At 45.2% G+C, this 18,352-nt stretch overlaps 1 protein-coding gene across 2 annotated transcripts; it reads left to right on the plus strand.

Annotated features, from left to right (window-relative positions):
* The first annotated feature begins 1,046 nt into the window (after window positions 1-1,046).
* On the plus strand, window positions 1,047-18,352 carry FAH (fumarylacetoacetate hydrolase). 2 transcript variants are annotated; one of them, XM_074837492.1, is made up of 14 exons: window positions 1,047-1,198; window positions 3,637-3,747; window positions 4,390-4,511; window positions 5,571-5,620; window positions 7,081-7,171; window positions 7,680-7,777; window positions 8,028-8,080; window positions 10,017-10,116; window positions 10,813-10,943; window positions 11,722-11,797; window positions 12,398-12,444; window positions 13,221-13,322; window positions 14,329-14,446; window positions 18,130-18,352. In XM_074837492.1, exons 1-14 carry the CDS (start codon window positions 1,118-1,120, stop codon window positions 18,207-18,209), a joined length of 1,260 nt encoding a protein of 419 aa, XP_074693593.1. In that variant the 5' UTR covers window positions 1,047-1,117; the 3' UTR covers window positions 18,210-18,352. The 2 variants fall into 2 exon arrangements, with proteins under 2 accessions (XP_074693593.1, XP_074693594.1); XM_074837493.1 differs by lacking the exons at window positions 5,571-5,620; window positions 7,081-7,171 and having other exon boundaries at window positions 1,048-1,198.

Raw genomic sequence — 18,352 nt, forward strand, 5'->3', positions numbered from 1 at the left:
TCCTATAACCTTAGCATGAAACATCTTCGCTGTTAAAAACATTTCCAACAGTCAGTGCAGTGGAGTTGTACCTTAGGTACTGGAATTTTACAGGAAATTTTACAGAAGTTTGTGCTAGGCATTGTGTTTTAAGTAAGACCTCCTTTCAAATGTGCCATGTGAGCTTGCATCTCCACTAGTGAAGAGCTGTCACAGATGGGCTGTCATCAATGCTGTTGTGTCATCTTACACCGAGTATCTGGCTGTACAGCTTGCTGCATTTCTTCTAATGAGTCTTGTCTGCCAAAAAAAAAAAAAAGTTGAGCAGGAAACCACTTCTTTGGCTTAGCAGTCACCAGCATCTAACCATTTTTATTGAAAAGCGGTGGTCTTTGCTATTTAGTTCTAATTTCAAGGATCTTCCCTCATTGTTTTCTAGTTTTCCTGAATATGGGTGAATTTACTCCTGCAGGTGGGAGAAAGCTGGGGCTGGGAGCAGAAAGACCAATCTCACTGCTCTTTATGGTTGGTTCCACATATATCTCTGTTTTTAAGCTGCTGGAACTATCCGGAGAAAACGGAAAGACTGGGTCAGATGCAGCATTACGAAACTAAAAAACACACAAAGTGTGGTTTCAGGTGCGAGTTGTGCAGTGTCCCAAGGGTTGCTGAGCTCCTGGTGGAAGAACTGCTCGGTGTTGTGGATGCAATCGTTTCACCATCGCTCTGGTGCGTCAGCGACCCCTCAGAAGGTGAATGCGTGGGGTTACCTCTGCTCTTAGAGCTGTCTGCTCGCATCCCCCACCTGCAGCGATGGACCTGGTAACAGGCAGCCTCAGTTTCCCAGGAGGGTGTATTGAGCAGGAAGAGCCTGTTTGTGTTTCTCCACCAGTTGTACCTTGCTGGGAACAGCTGCTGACTCATGCAAACCTCTGGCACTGATTAACCGCTGCCCGAGGGAGCAGGCAGAGGGGTGGGATGGAGACGGATCAGCGATTGGTTTGGGGCTGAGGATGGAGGATGGGATTTGGTGCTTCTGCTCTATGTGTTACAACATCTGAAGAGATCTGCCTAGGAAGTCAGGTAGCAGCCCTGGAGGTGGGCGCTCTCTGTAAGCAGGGACTGCTCGCTGCTCAGCATGTCTTTCATCCAGGTAGACAAGGACTCAGACTTTCCTCTCCAAAACCTCCCCTATGGGGTTTTCTCCACTAAGGAGGAGGTAAGTAACAGCAAACTTTGTCCTTGGGGTGTTGTAATTGTTCGAGGCTATGAATAAGAGCAGAAATTCCCGGCAACCTGGGATAAGGGAAGACTTCCCAGCCTGAGACGCTTGCACAGGCTTCCTGGCTTGACAGCAAAACTGGAGCTGCCGCACTGTCTTTTTTCTTAATGAGTTATTTTGATGACAGCTTCTTTAAAATTGCACAAAAGAAATGAAAAGTGTTAGAAGTACTTCGGGTAATACATACAGTAGTTTTTGTGTGGTTTTGACTGTTTTTATGAAATCATTAAATCTGCCTTTGATCCTTTCACTCTCTACTTAAAGGCACAGCACAGTTTGCGCTGACTTTTTTTTTTTTTAACTTGATCCCTCATTTTCTTTGTGACTGAGTGTAATCATACAGTCACCCTTAAGAAGCCGCATTAAATATTTTAATCTACTGTTAATTCTGTAGCACCCAGTCCCCCTTGCACAACGTGAATTGACATAAGGGAAAAGCATAGTCTGAATTTGTGAGTGAGTGTTGTCTCCTGGTGTGTTAAGAGCCTGCTCTTGGTGAGTTTGGTGGCTGCTAAAACATTAAACCAGGGCACAAAATGTGTGTTTCACTTCCTTGCAGCTGACCCCTTGTGTTTTATTGCATGTACATTTTCGCAATGATGCATTAAACATGTAAAAATAAACGTTATGTTTAAAGCTGTGCCCAAAGGCTACAGATTGAGCCATCTTCGGGCCTTGTATTTTATGATCACAGAAGAAAACATGGTTCAACCTTTCTTCGACGGAGGTGGCTTCCAGTTCCCATTTTCATGAGGACTTAGCCCAGCTAGGCTGAACCTCACATGTCTGAGTGCCTGACGGGATGGAGCCCCAGAGAGGTGTCCTCCTGGAGAAAGGGTAACGAGCCAAGAGACGCATCTCGGAAGGAAAAAGTGGAGGATTTATTTATCATTGCTCACGGAAACTTCATGATTATCTCCTGGTTTCTGCTGTCTCGGCTTATCCATGCAGGTTTAAAAAAAAGAATTTAAACTGGAAGATTGTGTTTTCTGATGTGGTATTTTCCAAAGATAAACCCAAGATGGTTCATTTAATCTCTTCCTAGATGTGTGTGTTGTTATCTAGCAAGTTTGGATTATTTTTCTGCCGACTCCAGTAACTGTTCTCTGAAGAAAACATCTTCACTCAAACCCTATGAAAAGACAGGCAAGGACTTACAGAAGTTATTTAGGAAAAGAACGTTCTAAAACTAGCACAACATTTTAATGATTTCAAGCTAAAGCAGTTGATGTCATTCCTGACTATCCCAGTTACAAATTAAGCTGACATGACCTTTAGTTTTTTTCTGCAGGAATGTTTGCTGAATAAATACTTACTATCACATTTGGAATCTTGTTTAGAAATTAGAGGTTATAAAATAGGTTTAATAGCGTGGATTTTCATAGATGGTTATTCCCTTTTGGTAAACTGTTTTTTGTAAGAACTGTAACTAGTTTGTCTTTGTCAAGACAATAATTGAAATTTGTCTTTGACTGCTGCAGCATTTTCATACCCCCCCTGTACGGCTGCAGCAGGCTGCAGTGGGATAGTCCGTGCTGCTCCTCTGCCGTCACCACCGGCTCCACACGCGCTTGGCACGGGCCCTGCGAGAGCTGCGCTGGATGAACAGGGCCTTTGTGTCTTGGGTTGCATCTGTCTGGCAAATGCAGCCACACTCTACTGTACATGTGGGAAGCTGTTCCTGCAGCGAGGCTAGGGCTTGTATGCAAGTCATGGGCTCCTTGCATGGCATGAGGATGGGTCCCATAGGGCAGCCTCATTCGACCTGGCACAGGAAATAATGTGGCAGAGCAAGATGCACGGCATTCCTGATACCGTCAGTGGAGTCCAGAGCACCCTTCACCTTCTGGGGAGGAACTGTGGTGCAGAAATGCCTATTTCTCTCTCCAATTACGTGGTTATAGGGATGAGATCAATCCTGCCCATGGCGTGTCAATGCTTTGGTTCCCTGCTTGTAGAAGGAGGAATAGCATTTTTCTACTCCACAGTGTATTTCAGATGTATGGGCTTATTCTGCAATGCTTGTCATCAATGAGGGGTGGGCAAATACTTGTGGGGAAAAAGGAGCAGGGGAAGAAACCTCTGCTTGTTGTCCTATCCTTCCCCTAAAAGATGGGGATGATGAGAAGGCACTCTCCCATCCCTCAAGGTCTGCAGGGAGTCTGCAATGATGCTCTGCCTCTAGGTCTTAACGTTTTTCAGCAGCCAGTCTCATCAACTAGCTTTTAATGGTCAATTGCTGTGTTATCAGACCCTTGTCCCTGATGGATTAAACTCTCTGTGGTCACCACCTTCCCCCATGCCCTCTTTGGAGGATTTGTGGGTACAAGCATAAACTCTTCTTCTCTTCCCCTCCTCCTCTTGCTGCTTTGCAGCCTAGGCATAGGCTCGGGGTAGCGATTGGAGACCAGATTTTGGATCTCAGCGTCATTAAACATCTGTTCAATGGACCAGCTCTTGCCAAACATCAGCATGTCTTTGACCAGGTATTTATCAGTCTGTTCTAATTTCCACACACATTTTGGAAGTATTCCATAAGGGACTTTAGCAACTTATGGTGAGATAATGAACATGAACTGGAAATGTGTCATCCAGCAGACTCTGCTTACAGGGAAAGCTCATCACAGCTGTGATAGTAAGGAAAGCAGAGGCATTGGAGGTCCAAAGGACGTTTTCACTGAAAGTTTCATCAGACTTTGGCAATGCAGGGGTCTAACACAAAGTCTGAATGTTACTTCAGTCCCACTTCTGTCTTCCAACACTTCATGACAAGGAATCGGATGGGATTTTAATGACAGGAGGTTGTGTTAAGGGTAAAGGTAAATACAAATGACCTCTGGTTACAGCTGATTGAGATCTCAAAGCCGCTAAAGTCTGAAGTAGTGTGTTAGGTTGGGCATGATGCAAACATGCAGCAGGTCCTGCTTCAGAGGACTTGTGGTGGGAGGACAGGAGTGCAGGCAGTTATGGACAGGGAGGATGGGCAATCTGGGCAGCTACCGCTGTGTAACCCTGGCCCACAGGCATTCGACCCTGGGATGAAAGTGCAGGACGTCTTCCGTGCATGGGAAGATTAAGCAAAATGTGGTCTTTTCTCTGCCACTCCACCTCTCTGTGTCACCTGTCAGCCTACCCTGAACGCCTTCATGGGGCTGGGCCGGGCAGCATGGACGGAGGCGAGAGCTTTTCTCCAGAAGCTGCTGTCAGCCAGCGAGCCGGCTCTGAGGGACAACGCAGAGCTGCGGAGGAGGTGAGGGAGCGGAGTGGGGCACGGTGACCTTTTAGCTGTGCCCTGTATCACCTGCATCACTCTGTGATCTGAGGCACCAAAATCGAAGGTCTGAACATGGCCACCTGCCACCTACATGGGAATTAACTGGGGTTTGAGCTTATTGAGAGCTTCCCTCTCTTAATTATGTCTCTGATTAATCCTTTAACTGCCCATAGATCTGGGGTGTCATCCTCTGCCTGGGAACACTGAGGTTTGCCCTGGGGTGTGCCCAGACCTGCTGCCTCTCTGTGGAGGGCTGAGCTGGGCTGCAAGAGTCTCCAGTCCACCTCTGCCACCTCCCCCAGCACTGTCCTGCCTGGAGCATCCTCTGGTGTGGGGAGACCCCTCCAATTGCTCCTCAAAACCCACCTGACTTTGCTAAAATCAAACCTGTTGTCACAGATTTGCTTCAGATACAGGGCAGCGCACTGGTGTGTAGGAGTGGGAGGGGAGGACTGTGCTCTGGTCTGTGCCGCGCTGATGGAAAACGTGTGTGTCCATAAATCACACACCTTCTTGTTTGTCTGGACTGATGCTTTAAACTCTGCAAGCGCCTGCCCTGGCAGTAAGCAGGAGCCATTCCTCCCTGTCCTGCCAGGGTGATTTAGGCACAGGAGCGCAGGGGAGGGGTTGAACTACTGCTTGACACAGGGCCCTTGAGCAGGCCCAGCAGTTTGAATCGGGCACCCCGAGAGCCACGTCCCATAAAGTCATCCTTTCCACACAGCAAAGGCAGTGGTAACCTGCTCAGCTGTGTGCATGGGCAGGGGGTGTTTCTCTGTGCCCCTTGGGAAACTGCCTCCCTTCCCGCTCGCACCCTGACGGATGCTGCTTTTGGGTGTAACCATCCCAGTAACAGCAGCTTGTACAGTCATCTTAGTTTTTCTGCAAGGTGTTTTTTTTTTTTGCTGCAAGGCTTTGCAAAATAAATTAAGGAAGGAGCTAGGAAAAAGAGTCAGCCCCTTACATGCTTAGAAACCACTTACGGGCAAGAGCTCCAAGTTTTCTGAGAGCTGAAGTCGTCATTTTTCATTTCAGAGCATTTGTACCTCAAGCTTCTGCAACGATGCACCTGCCAGCCCGCATTGGTGAGTCCCCCACAGCGGAGGGCTGCTCAGCGCTGCCCTTTGCTCCCGCCCAGAGAAGCTGCTTTATTTCCAGCTTGCTCAGACAGACAGATCATAGCTGTGACAGGGAATGGGTTTTGCAGGAGCCAGAAGTAGATTATTGTACATAATGAAAGGTAGGTGCTGTCTGTGGCACAAGAATAAAAGCCTGGGGAAGCTCAATAGCAGCCAGAAAATTCCTGGATGCAATTTTCAGTAAATCAGGGCTGTCTGGTGCCGCATAACTCATGTCATCAGATTGGCATCACCAAAGGCCTTTGTGAGTAGAGCCAGGGAAGAAATGTTCAGTTTCCAACATTTTCCCCATTTGCCATCAGAAAATAATTCAGCTCTTCCCTAGTTTTGCAAGGCAGATACTCCAGCATAGCCTCATAAACAAGCATGAGTCTCCGCTCCCAGACCATTACTCTGCATCCCAAATCTTACCTGCACTCCCACGAGGCCATGAACTGCTTTGGAGTTAGTGTATCCATATTGATAGATAAACATTTGCTTATTTTTAACAGAAATTTATATTTGGAACCAAACCAACTTGATCAAAATCACTCAAGGGATGTGACCTTCACAGGAGCAGGGATGTGAACTTGCCTATTTCCCAGCCAAGTCCTGTTCCTGCTGGGCTTTTGGCTCTTGTGGGGCACAGCCCTGGCTTGGGACAAAGTCTAGCCTGGGCCAAAGGCACTGTGATGAGTTTCCCTAGATGTGATACCTTCCTGAAAATAGTTTCAAGTTGAATATGTCTTTTCAAATAATGCTGTCTCCTAGCACTCACAAGTGCTGTGAATGCCCTGGCAGTTACAAGTTATTTAGGTTTCCACTGCACTTGCATTCAGCTCTGTCCTGTGCATGATTCATGCTTGTCCTGAGAGCAAGCACTGGCTGTATCCTCTGCTGGGACTGCAAGATAACTTGCAGAGCTTGCAAAACAATATAATGTAAACATCCCCTTCCAAGTTGAGTTTTTTTCCCCCCAAACTCCCCGATTTCCCATTAATCTGAAGGGTGGGGAGCTGTTTGCCAGGGATGGCAGCAGAGGGCAGCAGATGTCCTGAGTATGAGCCGATTCCCTCCACCTGGGTACCACCGGCAAGACAAAAAGAGCGGTGGGACTGGGCTTGCCTCTGGAACGCTGGCTTCTGCTTTGTCCTTGCTCTTTCCCCCCCTCTTCTCTACTGGAGGCTTCAAAAAAAGCCCAGTTTTGTATGCATAATTTATAGGTGAACTGTTAATCACCACCTTTATGCTATTAATTGCATCCCCATGCTAATAATATCAAATGTTGCTACTTTCCTCTATTTGGTGTTCTCGCTGTCTCTTTTTCTGCTCTTTTCATTGCCAGCAGCGTACTCTGTGTATTAGCCCCAGCAGATGGGGGACTTTCCTACCATTGATCCTTATTTTATGGGCTTTTTTCCACGCAGGAGATTACACTGACTTCTATTCTTCACGCCAACATGCCACAAATGTTGGGATCATGTTCAGGGGGAAGGAGAACGCTTTGATGCCTAACTGGTGGGTAGTTCAGGTTTTTCACTGGTGCAGCATTATACTGCATGTTTATCTGTATCTATATGTAATTTTTTAAAGATCTGAGTAGTCTTTCAGCAAAATACTGATTTCAGTTCATAGTGGATGCGAATCTGTACTGTCAAAAATTCAAAAACAGAACTGAAAACCACATTTCCCCAGCCTTAGCCAAGTCTGCACTGCATTTCATTACAGCAGCTGCACTGATTACAATGCAGACCTCTGGTTCAAAGACAGATTTACCTAAGAAATTGGGTTTTGCTGAGTGACAAGAAAGCAGTGGCACAGAAGTGCATTAACACATCCACGTGGCTTTGGATTATAGTTTGTTCATGTCTTTATCTCAGAGCAAGTAAGGTGCAAATGTTCATGCCCATCTATGCAGAGCGCTCTCCTCATACCTTGCACCCCCATGGTGCTTCTACCCCAAAAAACTGCTCTGGATGGTGATGGTTACACAGCTAACCCACGCTCCATGGTGCTTTCTCACAAGGCTGCACTTACCTGTTGGTTATCATGGCCGGGCATCATCCGTTGTGGTATCTGGGACGCCCATCCGGAGACCTGTGGGGCAAATGAAACCTGACAATGGTAAGTCCATGGTAGGCTTTTAATGTGGCTTTATTTTTTTTTTTTTTTTAATTTTTTATCCCACATCAGTAGTGGAGAGAAATGGTCTGGGATGCCTTGTCTAAAACCCAGCCTGGGGTCTGGGCAAGAGAAAGCTCCGAGTTAAATCCATCTTGTGTTTGCAAGCCAGGCAGCATCAGCTGCTCTGTTTCTTCTGGCTGTTACTTTTATGTCCTTACCTGTCTTAAAATACTCTTTCTTCTACCCACAGAAAAACCTCCAGTGTTTGATGCTTGTAAGCGTCTGGATATTGAGTTAGAAATGGTAAGATGGGGCTTTTTTCCCCCTACCACTTAAAAAACATTAGAATAGAAACAGGGAGGAAAAGGTAGGTTTAGCTTCTTCTAAAAGAAATATCTCATAAGGTCCATTCCCGTGTTTCCCTCTGAGCAGTGTGTGCAGCAGGCTATAAAGATTTCTGTGGGGGAAACCTTCCCTTCTAACAAGTTGTAGGGTGCATTAGCTCATTGAGTGGTTTGCTAATACAGCTTTCAGGCTGGAAACAGCTCGTCTGGCCAAATCTGAGCACTAGTGCAGCAGTCTGGAAGCAGACAGGCATAATTCTTTTTATCAGACACCACAGCCTGTTGTCTGGTTAGCTGTTACCTCTGCACTGCAGCCGGGATCCTTTAATGGGCGCAGGGGATTTTGGAAGTACAGGCTGTCTGTGCCTCGAGTCTAGAGCAGAGGAAGCTATGAGTTCTTGGGGGCACAATTCAAACTCCTCATTCTTTTAGCAGGAAAGATGAAACCTGTGCCATGGGTGTTGTAACAAAACATCCTTGGAAGGTGCATCTTCTTGTGACTTAGTGTGGTCCAGAAGGGAGAGTTTTATAGGATTGTTCATTATGATTTATATAATTTTTATATGATTTATTCCCCATCTCTCCCCTTTTAAAACAAAAAAAAAAAGGTGGAAGAAGTCTAATAGTAAGAGAGATGGCACTAAAAGTGAACTGAAAGCCTTTAGTGCTGTATGCTTTGCAGATCGATGATATAAAGTGGGAGGCAGTCCCGTAAAGTGGGGTACACAAAGTGCTGCCATACCTCTGCTTTGCAGCCTGGGTTTTACTCCTGGCTGTTGTGAGAGCAGATTTAGACTGATGAAGGCTTTGGAAGACAAAGCTTCCATGTTGTTGGCAGAAAGAGACAACTGAGATTCCCTGTAGAATTCTCTGCCACATGCTCAGGCTGTACATTTTCTAAGGGAGCGAGCGCAGACACCCAGTTCATGACCTGTTTCACTTAGTGGGCACATTCCTCCTCTTCCCCACTGTCATGACAGGCTCCAGTTGCATTCAGCATCCCCTCCGATGACTTTAAACTCTTTCCTGTTCACCGTCTGCAGCAGAGTCACTTCAGTGGGCAAACCTGTTCTGCATCTGGATTGTAATTAGGAGAGACTATTTTGCTCCTGCGTTTTGACAACATCATGCCCTTGTTTAATGAGTGGCTCTTAGCAACTCACTGCTCTTAAGTATTTCAAGCCTGCCAGCTTCGTGGGGAGGGGAAGAAAGAGGGAGTAGGCCATGGGTTTTGTCTAATTGTGTATGGGAAATGATGCAAAATCCCATCCTGTCCAGCCTCTGTTGCTTGTGTGTAATCCTCTGTGCAGTTGTCCTGGTTTGAGCTGGAATAAAGTTAATTTTCTTCCTAGTAGCTGGTACAGTGCTGTGTTTTGGATTTAGGATGTTGATAACACACCGATGTTTTAGCTGTTGCTAAGCAGTGTTTATACTAAGTCAAGGACTTTTCAGTTTTCGTACTGCCTGGCCAGAGGAGACTGGGCTGCACAAGAAGCTGGGAGGGGACACGACCAGGACAGCTGTCCCAAAGGAGCCAAAGGGATATTCCATACCATAGGACGTCATGCCCAGTATATAAACTGGGCGGAGTTGGCTGGAGGGCACTGTGGCTCAGGGATTGGTCAGTGGGTGGCGAGCAATTGTATGGTGCATCACTTGTTTTGTATATTTTCTTATTATTTTCTCTTCCTTTTCTGTCCTATTAAAGTGTCTTTATCTCAACGCACATGTTTTACTTTTTTTTTTTTTTTCCTCAATTCTCTCCCCACTGGTGCGGGGGGAATGAGTGAGCAGCTGTGTGGTGCTTAATTGCCAGCTGGGGTTAAAGCACGACAGCAGTAAAGATTTTTAGCTTCAAAAACTTCCTTAATCAACATTTTGCTTTTCAATTTCAGGCGTTCTTTGTAGGTCCTGGAAACAAGTACGGGGAGCCAATTCCTATCAGCAGAGCCCAGGAGCACATCTTTGGGATGGTCCTTATGAATGACTGGAGCGGTAACCGCTGCTGCGGGAGTCTGCCTGGAGGGGGGGTTACAGTGTCATGGGAAACCTTAGATAGGGATAAATTATCTATTTTAATAGTGGAATAGTGATCATTGAAACTGCTGGGTACGGTTGAAAGGGATGAAAATGAAATGCTATCTGCATTTTTCAGGCTCTGTTTCAATCCATCTTCGATCAATCAGTAGCACCAGAAATTGCTGCCTAATGAAGATTTATTTACTATGAAAGAGCTAATATCAGTCTAGTTTCTTCTAGCCAGGGAAGGAGCAGCCCTAAGGATGGTGATTCCAACAGAGGATTGGTTTCAGTGTCACAAGTAGGAAAGGGATTTGGCAATCACAAATCCCTCAGTCTCAACTACTTAAATCTATGCAGAAATTTGCCCTACAACTGGCACGGACCATTAGCTGGGTGTAAAAGCATTGATTAAACTGGGGTTAAAAATGCTGGTTATATGGGGATGGCCTGACTTGTTTTAATTATTGATGACTTTTCTTCCTAATCTAGCTAGTCTAAGAAAATTGGTTTGAGGGTCTGAAAGGGATGGATTTAAATCAGAATTTAGACACAATGGCTAGAAAAGGGTGGTGATAACATTTCCAATCTGTGTTACTCTTTCACAGGTGCGTTGGCTGCACAACTCCTAGGATATGTTTAACAGCACTGCTCTGAATTTTCTCTTCCTAGCCCGTGACATCCAGAAATGGGAATACGTTCCTCTGGGTCCATTCCTGAGCAAGAGCTTTGGCACAACCATCTCTCCTTGGGTTGTTACCATGGAAGCTCTCATGCCATTCGTGTTGCCAAACCCTGTCCAGGTTAGCAAGAGAAAGGGTTGAAATGAAGGAAAAGCAGTGCTAGAAAAATCTCAGCAGAACTTGTAAGTCCCATCAGTAGAAATCACTGAGCTGTGCCAATGCCAAGCACTCCCTTCCTAGAGTTTACAAGTGTGATCCTGCTTCCAAACATATGAAGGCACCCTGGGTCCTCTGAGTTCAAATGCTCATTGATGTCACCGGCGCTGGCACATGGTGCCCTGAGCTGTCATCCTGCCTGCTTGAGCAGGGCAGAAAAATCATCTCCTTTAAAACACCTGGAAAGTAAACTGATCAGAGAGCTTCTTGTTAGCGTTTGGTAGCACTTAGCATCCAGCAAGCAGTGGAGAGAGAGTGGACTCAAGCCAAAACGCTTTGTTCAAGCATTTCCAGTTGTCTGTATTATGTAGACGTTTAGTTAAAACTGAAGAAGATAATAAAGAGTCTTGCAGAGAACTGACCATCTTCTCTGTGCAGGCACAGACCAAAGGTGTGTTAGCACTGTATTTATTTTGGACTAACATCGTCGCCATAATGATGGAGAGAGCTTTTGGAGCCCATGTGCAGAAGAAGGAATCAGATTATATGGATATCACATCTGTTCAGAAAGATCTTTAAAAGTGTGTGTATGAGAGCAAGCAAAGCAATAATCTGAGCAGTAACAACGGTGAAGTAAATGGGGTGTGCAGCACAGGCTGGTTAAACAAAAAGTCACTGGGATAGCTCGTCGAATTTTTCCTTTCTGTTTGTTTAGACTGTGATGCTTTTTGTATGCTTTTAGGATCCCAAGCCACTGCCCTACCTTCAGGATAAAGAACCCTACACTTTTGACATCAAGCTCTTTGTTGCTATTAAAGGTATGGCAATGCTGAGTGGGTTCTAAAGCTGAAATTGCCAATTAAGGAATGCACAACAACCACCTATTTCAGACAACTTTCTCTTGGCTCTGCAGTCCTCCTTTTCCCTCTTTGCCCAGGTGGCCTCTGTCAGAGAAAGAGGCAAAGCTCTTCATGCTCCCCATTGGCCGTGCAGCAAGGTGCCAAGGAGGGAATGCCTCCCAGATGATCATCGTACCATGAGGAGGGCCCTGGGGGGGTCTGCCTGCATGGGCAGGAGTGAGCAGGGCATGGAAAGGGCAGATGTATGTGGGATTCAGATGTTAACCCAGCTCAGACCCCCAGCTCTTGGCCCTGCTGATTGCTAGGTCCAGGTGTTGCTTCTGTAGTAGACCAGAGAGTAGGAAATGGGCAGCTTGATGCTACCCGGGTGCCATCCACACACTTGTTTTCTACGAAATGCTGGCCTTCATATCAACAGGAAATGTTATTACTTGTTTCTTGCTAGTGATTACAATGATAAAAGAAGTCTCCATCCATCTGTAAAATCAAAAGACTCCAACATCTTTCATCCAACACAAATTGCTTCCCTGTTTCTTTTTTTTATTTTATTTTCTGCAGGAGAAGGAATGAGCATGCCAACTACCATATGCAGATCTAATTTCAAGGTAAGACTCCAGTATCTCTTATTTGTTGATGTCATCAGCTCCAGCCTTGGGCCAATTCAAACACTGATTTTTGCATTAGCTGAAGATCAAAAAGGGAATGGCCTCTTGCCGTGCAGAGGTGCAATACAGCTTTGCAGTCGCAGCTGGTAATTTAGATGCAAACTCGCTGCTGCAACGCCACTCCGAGCCTGGGTCTGCCCTGGCCCCTCTGTGCGCAGCATGGTGGCTCTGCCTTTACAGGCTGAGTGAAGCCAAGAGCTGTATGTACCAGCTGCAGGATTTCTCAATCAATTTTATATTCACATTTAGTTCTTTGCATAGTAATTACCTTAATCAGTAAATCGGTAGTCAGCAAATCAGTAATAAGGAGATTTTTCTATAAAGCCATTAAAATACTGGACTTAGTCATGGATCCTGGGTCAGCAGTGCTGGCCTTAAAGAGGAAGAAGAGGAGAAATGACATGCAGCTGAAAGAAGAGAAATTTTAAGGGATTAAATTGCATGTTAAAGTACGTGTTTTATATGCACATAGCAGCTCCTGGTCATCATTCAGAAAGCAATCAGCCAGGCCACAGTAACTACCGAGAATGCAGCACTAAGTAAATGTGGGGATTGCTTTTAGGCTGCTGAAGGTTCCTGATTAATTAAGGAAACTTTTCTTTAGGGACAGTCTTCCCAGCATCATCCCGAGAATGCAATACGTTCTGCATAGCCTAATGGCATGACAGAGAGGTTTGTCCTTCATTGCTTTAGCCTCCTCTTCCTCCTTCCTCCAGCACATGTACTGGACCATGAAACAGCAGCTGGCTCATCATTCAATCAACGGGTGCAACCTCAGCCCTGGAGATCTCCTGGCCTCTGGCACAATCAGTGGACCCGTAAGTGTTTAAATAACGACAGTCACTGAGAACTGGTCAGCAACCCAAAACCAACTGGTCTAAGCCCTGTTTGATTTGAGCAGCCATGAAAATATCTGCAGTTCTTTCCCAGGCACTTTGGGCTGATGCTTTGGTAGCCCCAAAATCACACTGAGAAGTGATAGGTTTTTTGTTGTTACTGTTTTTGGGGTTTTTTTTAATCTTTCCTACACTCCTTTCCCTAAGAACTATTTTACTGCAGATGCAAATTAATGTCTGTGCACAAGCCTCCACATGGCCTATTTATGCTCTATGAAATGCAGCTTTTTTATTTCTGAGAAGAATGTAAAAAGTGCATGGGTATAATGCTAGTTTCTCTAATACTACATATTTGGAGCTAACTTTACAAGCTATTATTCCCCTTGAACTGCCCTATGGACATCTGTTGAATATATGGGTAACTTGCACTTTGTGAAACATCAAATATAAATCCTCTTCATGCTGTCTGACAGACAGCCCTCAGTCAAGTTGCTTCCAAGTTGGGATACCTATACTTCCATTCTGAGCATTTCTGAAGTGCTTTTTGCTTCCTTTGAACTATTGTACTGCAGATTGACATTAAAGACTTGCAAACATTCACCAGCTTTGCTCTTCTGAAAAACAAAATGTAAATAAAAATTGGAAAGGTGACCACATAAAAGCACTGGATTTGTAGAAGTGCCCTCAATTTGTTTCCACTGTTGCAGTAGCATACCCAAAGTACTTTTACAGGGTTTAGCACTATGTTAAATACACCAGCACTATGTTAAACACACCAGATAACAGCTGTAAGCATGACTGCTTATAGCAAGCAAGCAATTAAAATACAAAGACAGGAAAACAAGCCAATGTATCAATGAATTAAATCAACAGCAAAACTCTGTTCTATAGACCTACCATACTTGTGCGTCTACTTGCAGCAGCAAGTGGCTTAACAGCAGGACAGATACTAAAAAGTTGTTTATTTGTTTATGAACTCTTGCTGCAGGAGCCGGAGAGCTTCGGCTCCATGCTGGAGCTGTCCTGGAATGGAACAAAAGAAATCCCTCTTGGCAGTGGACAGACTCGTAAATTCCTGCAGGACGGAGATGAAATCATTTTGACAGGTAATGGCCAAACAACTGCTCTTACACTGCACCAAGGACACGTTTCCATAGATTGATCCCAGTAGTACAAGTGTCTGGTGGGGACATTGGCTACTCTGTACAAACCTGCCATGCCAGCACGGTTGTTTCCATCCTACCTGTCAGGAGGCAAAAGGAGGTGGATAGAAATTTCCCTGCAATAAACGCTTTCTGGATTAGATTATTTGCTTTGCTAAGTAATTAATGATTTTGCTATGCCGGTGCGTGAGTGCTAAGGGATGATGGAGGAAGGTTTGGCTTTATGGGCGAAAATATCTTGGTTGATGTATTGGTGCCACCACAGTCCAAGTTTGCACACGGAGCAGAACTTGGCAAATGCTGAAAAAAGTTATTGTGCAAATAATATTTAATTTGTAAGATAGGCATATTCAGTGAAGTGTGTTGCAGATCAAATATGTAGGAAACAGCATGAAGCCTGCTAGAACAGCTGACCAGTGCCTCTCTGAAAATGGCTGTCCTTGAGAGCTGTTTCATGCTGGGCCATGGTTTTAATTTTCATCTTGATAAACTAAGGATTTTATGAATTAAACTCTACCATGGTGTTTTGTGATCTAAATCCCACTCCTACTTCTTTTTAATCCAAAGACTAGTGCAAAACAAATCTATTTTTTCCTTTCCTCTCATCTTGTCAACCCCTTTATGGCTTTGAGGTGGCAAATATTTGGCAAGAACAGCCATGAGAAAATTTTGATTCAAGCCTGCGTATGTCTTTGCTACATCGCCTACTGAATTTTTAAAGAATATCTTGTGGCGTGTTGTGCATCATCAGATGAGACCCAGCCAGTGCCACGCCTGGCCCTGAGCAACTCCATCATGCTGATGTGATCAGAGATAGTCTGCACGGAGAACAAAACAGCTCAGGCGATGAGAAAACACTTACAGGTGTGATTTAGGGCAGAGAAAATGTGAGTGACTAATGCCTGTGCAGCAACCTGAAGGACATGAGGGTGTGATGCTAGTATGTGTTCACATACCTGTGCCTGCATAACCCAACCAGGACTTTTAGGATTTTTGCCAGAATAGTCTAAAATTTCTCATTTTTTTCAGAAAGCTTTTTAACAAAACCCAAGAACTTTTCTGTGATGAAAAAAACATAAAAATGGATGTATTCCAGTCTCCCAGTGATGGCTCTGTAAGATGTTTTGGTAGTGCTGCAGCCAGAGTCCCAATGCCTCCTGTCCAGCAGCCTATGCATATTTCTGTGGGGTGCTGCCAGTTTTGCAGAGGAAGATGCTGAGACGACCAGAGATTGAGATGTACTGGAGAGATCCATAGATGATGAAACGGAGGAGTCCCCAATACCTCTGACATCCTTCAGCCTCCCCACAATGCAGCGACTACTCATACTGCAACACGTAGGCATCTGACACTGCTCTCTATAGGCTTCCTATACATTAAGTGCAAAGAAACAGTCCTCCAGCAATTCAGAGTACCACATTGCCCTCCAGAGTTGCAGATCTCCCTCCAGTAACTATGCCAGGAGCCCTAAATTAGGGTACAGTTAGATGTTATGAACACCCCTTTGGAGTTACAAGATGACATCCTTATTGGCAATGAGCACCTTGCAGTTTGGGAGCTGCTGGCTCAAGGTGGCCAGCTGAGGGACAAATGGGACTAGACCATGACCCATGTTGTTCTTCATGCCCAGAACAAGCTGTGTTACTTAATACTTTAAATCCCGAATGTCTCTAATCTTTAAAGATGACACGTTGGCATTGTTGTTAACCTGGATGAAGGCACTGTTGCCCCAGTGGGACAAGTCTCACATTAATCACTATTTTACACTAGCACAGTTTGTGATTGCAGTGATCAGGGCATGGCACCATCCACGAGATGCAGGTGCTGCTGGGGCTGTCTGCTGGGACAGTTTGGGATCTCCTTCTATTTAGTGATGTATGGCAGGTCTGGTGCCTTAAGGCACCATTGAGGCATGGCTAGTGCTATTGCATCCTCTCCCGAGATAGTGCCATTAGCTCTTGTCAGCTGCCCAACCCATAATTTCTAGCCTCCTATTATCAACTTTGTGTTCTCGCTCCCCTTGTGGGAACTATTTCAGAGCCCTAACACATAAAATGAGAGAAATATATTTTTCCCAAGAAGTGCGTCTCAGGGAGGGAGCATTGCAAGGGAAGGGTTGCTCGTGGTGTGCTGCAGTTGGCTGCAAAAATCTCTCTGTAGCTCCTTGGCACTCTGCTCAGGCTGATGCTGCTGGCAGCAGAGCTTGCTTTGTTAAATGTGCTGCTCCTTGGTACTGCTCTAAATCATAGTTGATAGTGGGGATAACTAAACTGGACTGAAATAATAAGCCAGCGCTCAAAGGAGAGCTGGCAGTGAAGCCTAATGAAACAAACGGAAACAGAGCTGAGCCTTAAAGCAAGAGTCTTACTCAAGTATTGCTTACGAATGAGGATTACCCGGCAGATAGTGGGATGGTGTCTGTGGGCAGGCTGTTACACAAGCACTTAGAGACACTGCTGTCCTTGGAAAAACTTCATTTCATCCTGGCTGAGAGTTGCACTGTGGGTTAGAGCTGGCAAGGTCTGTCCTCATGCTGCAACAACTTTGGCTGCCCTGCAGCCTGAGCCCACCCATCCTCCTCTTCATCGGAGGAGGTTTCCACTGATCCGTGCTAAGGGTGGGAATTAGGGTTAAGGTCTGTTCTGCTCAACTCCCTCTTGGCTTCTCAAAGGCAGCTGGTTTTTAGCACATGCAGGGAAGATGATGTATTCCATTATTTTAGGAAAATCCATCTTTAACTATGAAATCAGTCCTTAAAATACAGCATATACCACCTGTGTCTTTCCTTTGATCAGCTGTTTTAGCAGAGAGCTACAGTAGGTCTCCTTGGCTGTTTCTTCCCAGAATAGTCTTCCCAGATGGGCCAGAAGCCCCTGGCTGTGTCCCCTCCCCTCCTTCATCTGCAGCTTTGCTAGTGGATGCTGTTTCTGGAGCAGCTCGGCTGGCCCATGGCAGCAAGAGGCGCTGCGGCATCTCCGTTCTAATGTCATCTCTTCCATCACGCAGGAGTGGGGAGAGATTGAATTGTCCTGTAGTTAGAGATGCTGTGACAGGCTGGTAACTTCAACAGTCGTCAGCAGACCTTCAATGCCTGTTTATATAATAGACAATAAATGAATATTTTGAGTCAGATGCTCATGGAACTACTTGATTTTAGCGAGCGAAGCAGATTCTGCAAGGGTAGGTCCTGCTGGTTGAGGTGGTTTAATGATCATCTTTGTGGCTATAAGCATCCTGATGTCCCAAGAGCAGTCCTAATGCTGCAGAAAGAGAATCCAGATTTACTCAGTTAATTACAAGGCTGGGCCAGGCAGCAAATCAGCTTGCCAGTTAGATTGATGATGCTGCAGGTTAGGTTTGAAAACAGAAATATTGCACATCTTGTTTGCTCTTTGATCAATTCACTGAACTTGCATATTGCTGTGTTCAACATTCTGTGCTTCTTTTTTCTTTTTTAATATTCCTGGGCTACTTGAACTCTTCCAGGTGTTCTTTTTTTTACCCCTCATTGCATTTCTGAAATGTTTGCACTCATTTTTGTTCTCTTTATGCCTCTATTCACTTTTATTTCTGGTAAAATCCTGCTGTCCTTACAGAACAAGCTGTCTGTTGTTTTCTGGCCTTAGGTTACTGCCAGGGCAATGGCTTCCGCGTGGGATTCGGCCAGTGCTCAGGAAAAATCCTTCCAGCCCTGTCGGATCCATGATGACTGGAGTAAGGTGACATCTGAGGAGGAGGATCTCTCCCTCCACCTTTAACAGTCGTGCTGCTCCATTCAGATTTATTATTTTTATATGAGTGATTGGAATCTTATTAGTTTTAATTATCAATAAATATCTTGAAGATGAA

The sequence above is a fragment of the Strix aluco genome, chromosome 12 (assembly GCF_031877795.1).
Source record: "Strix aluco isolate bStrAlu1 chromosome 12, bStrAlu1.hap1, whole genome shotgun sequence".
NCBI classification, from domain to species: Eukaryota; Metazoa; Chordata; class Aves; order Strigiformes; family Strigidae; genus Strix; species Strix aluco.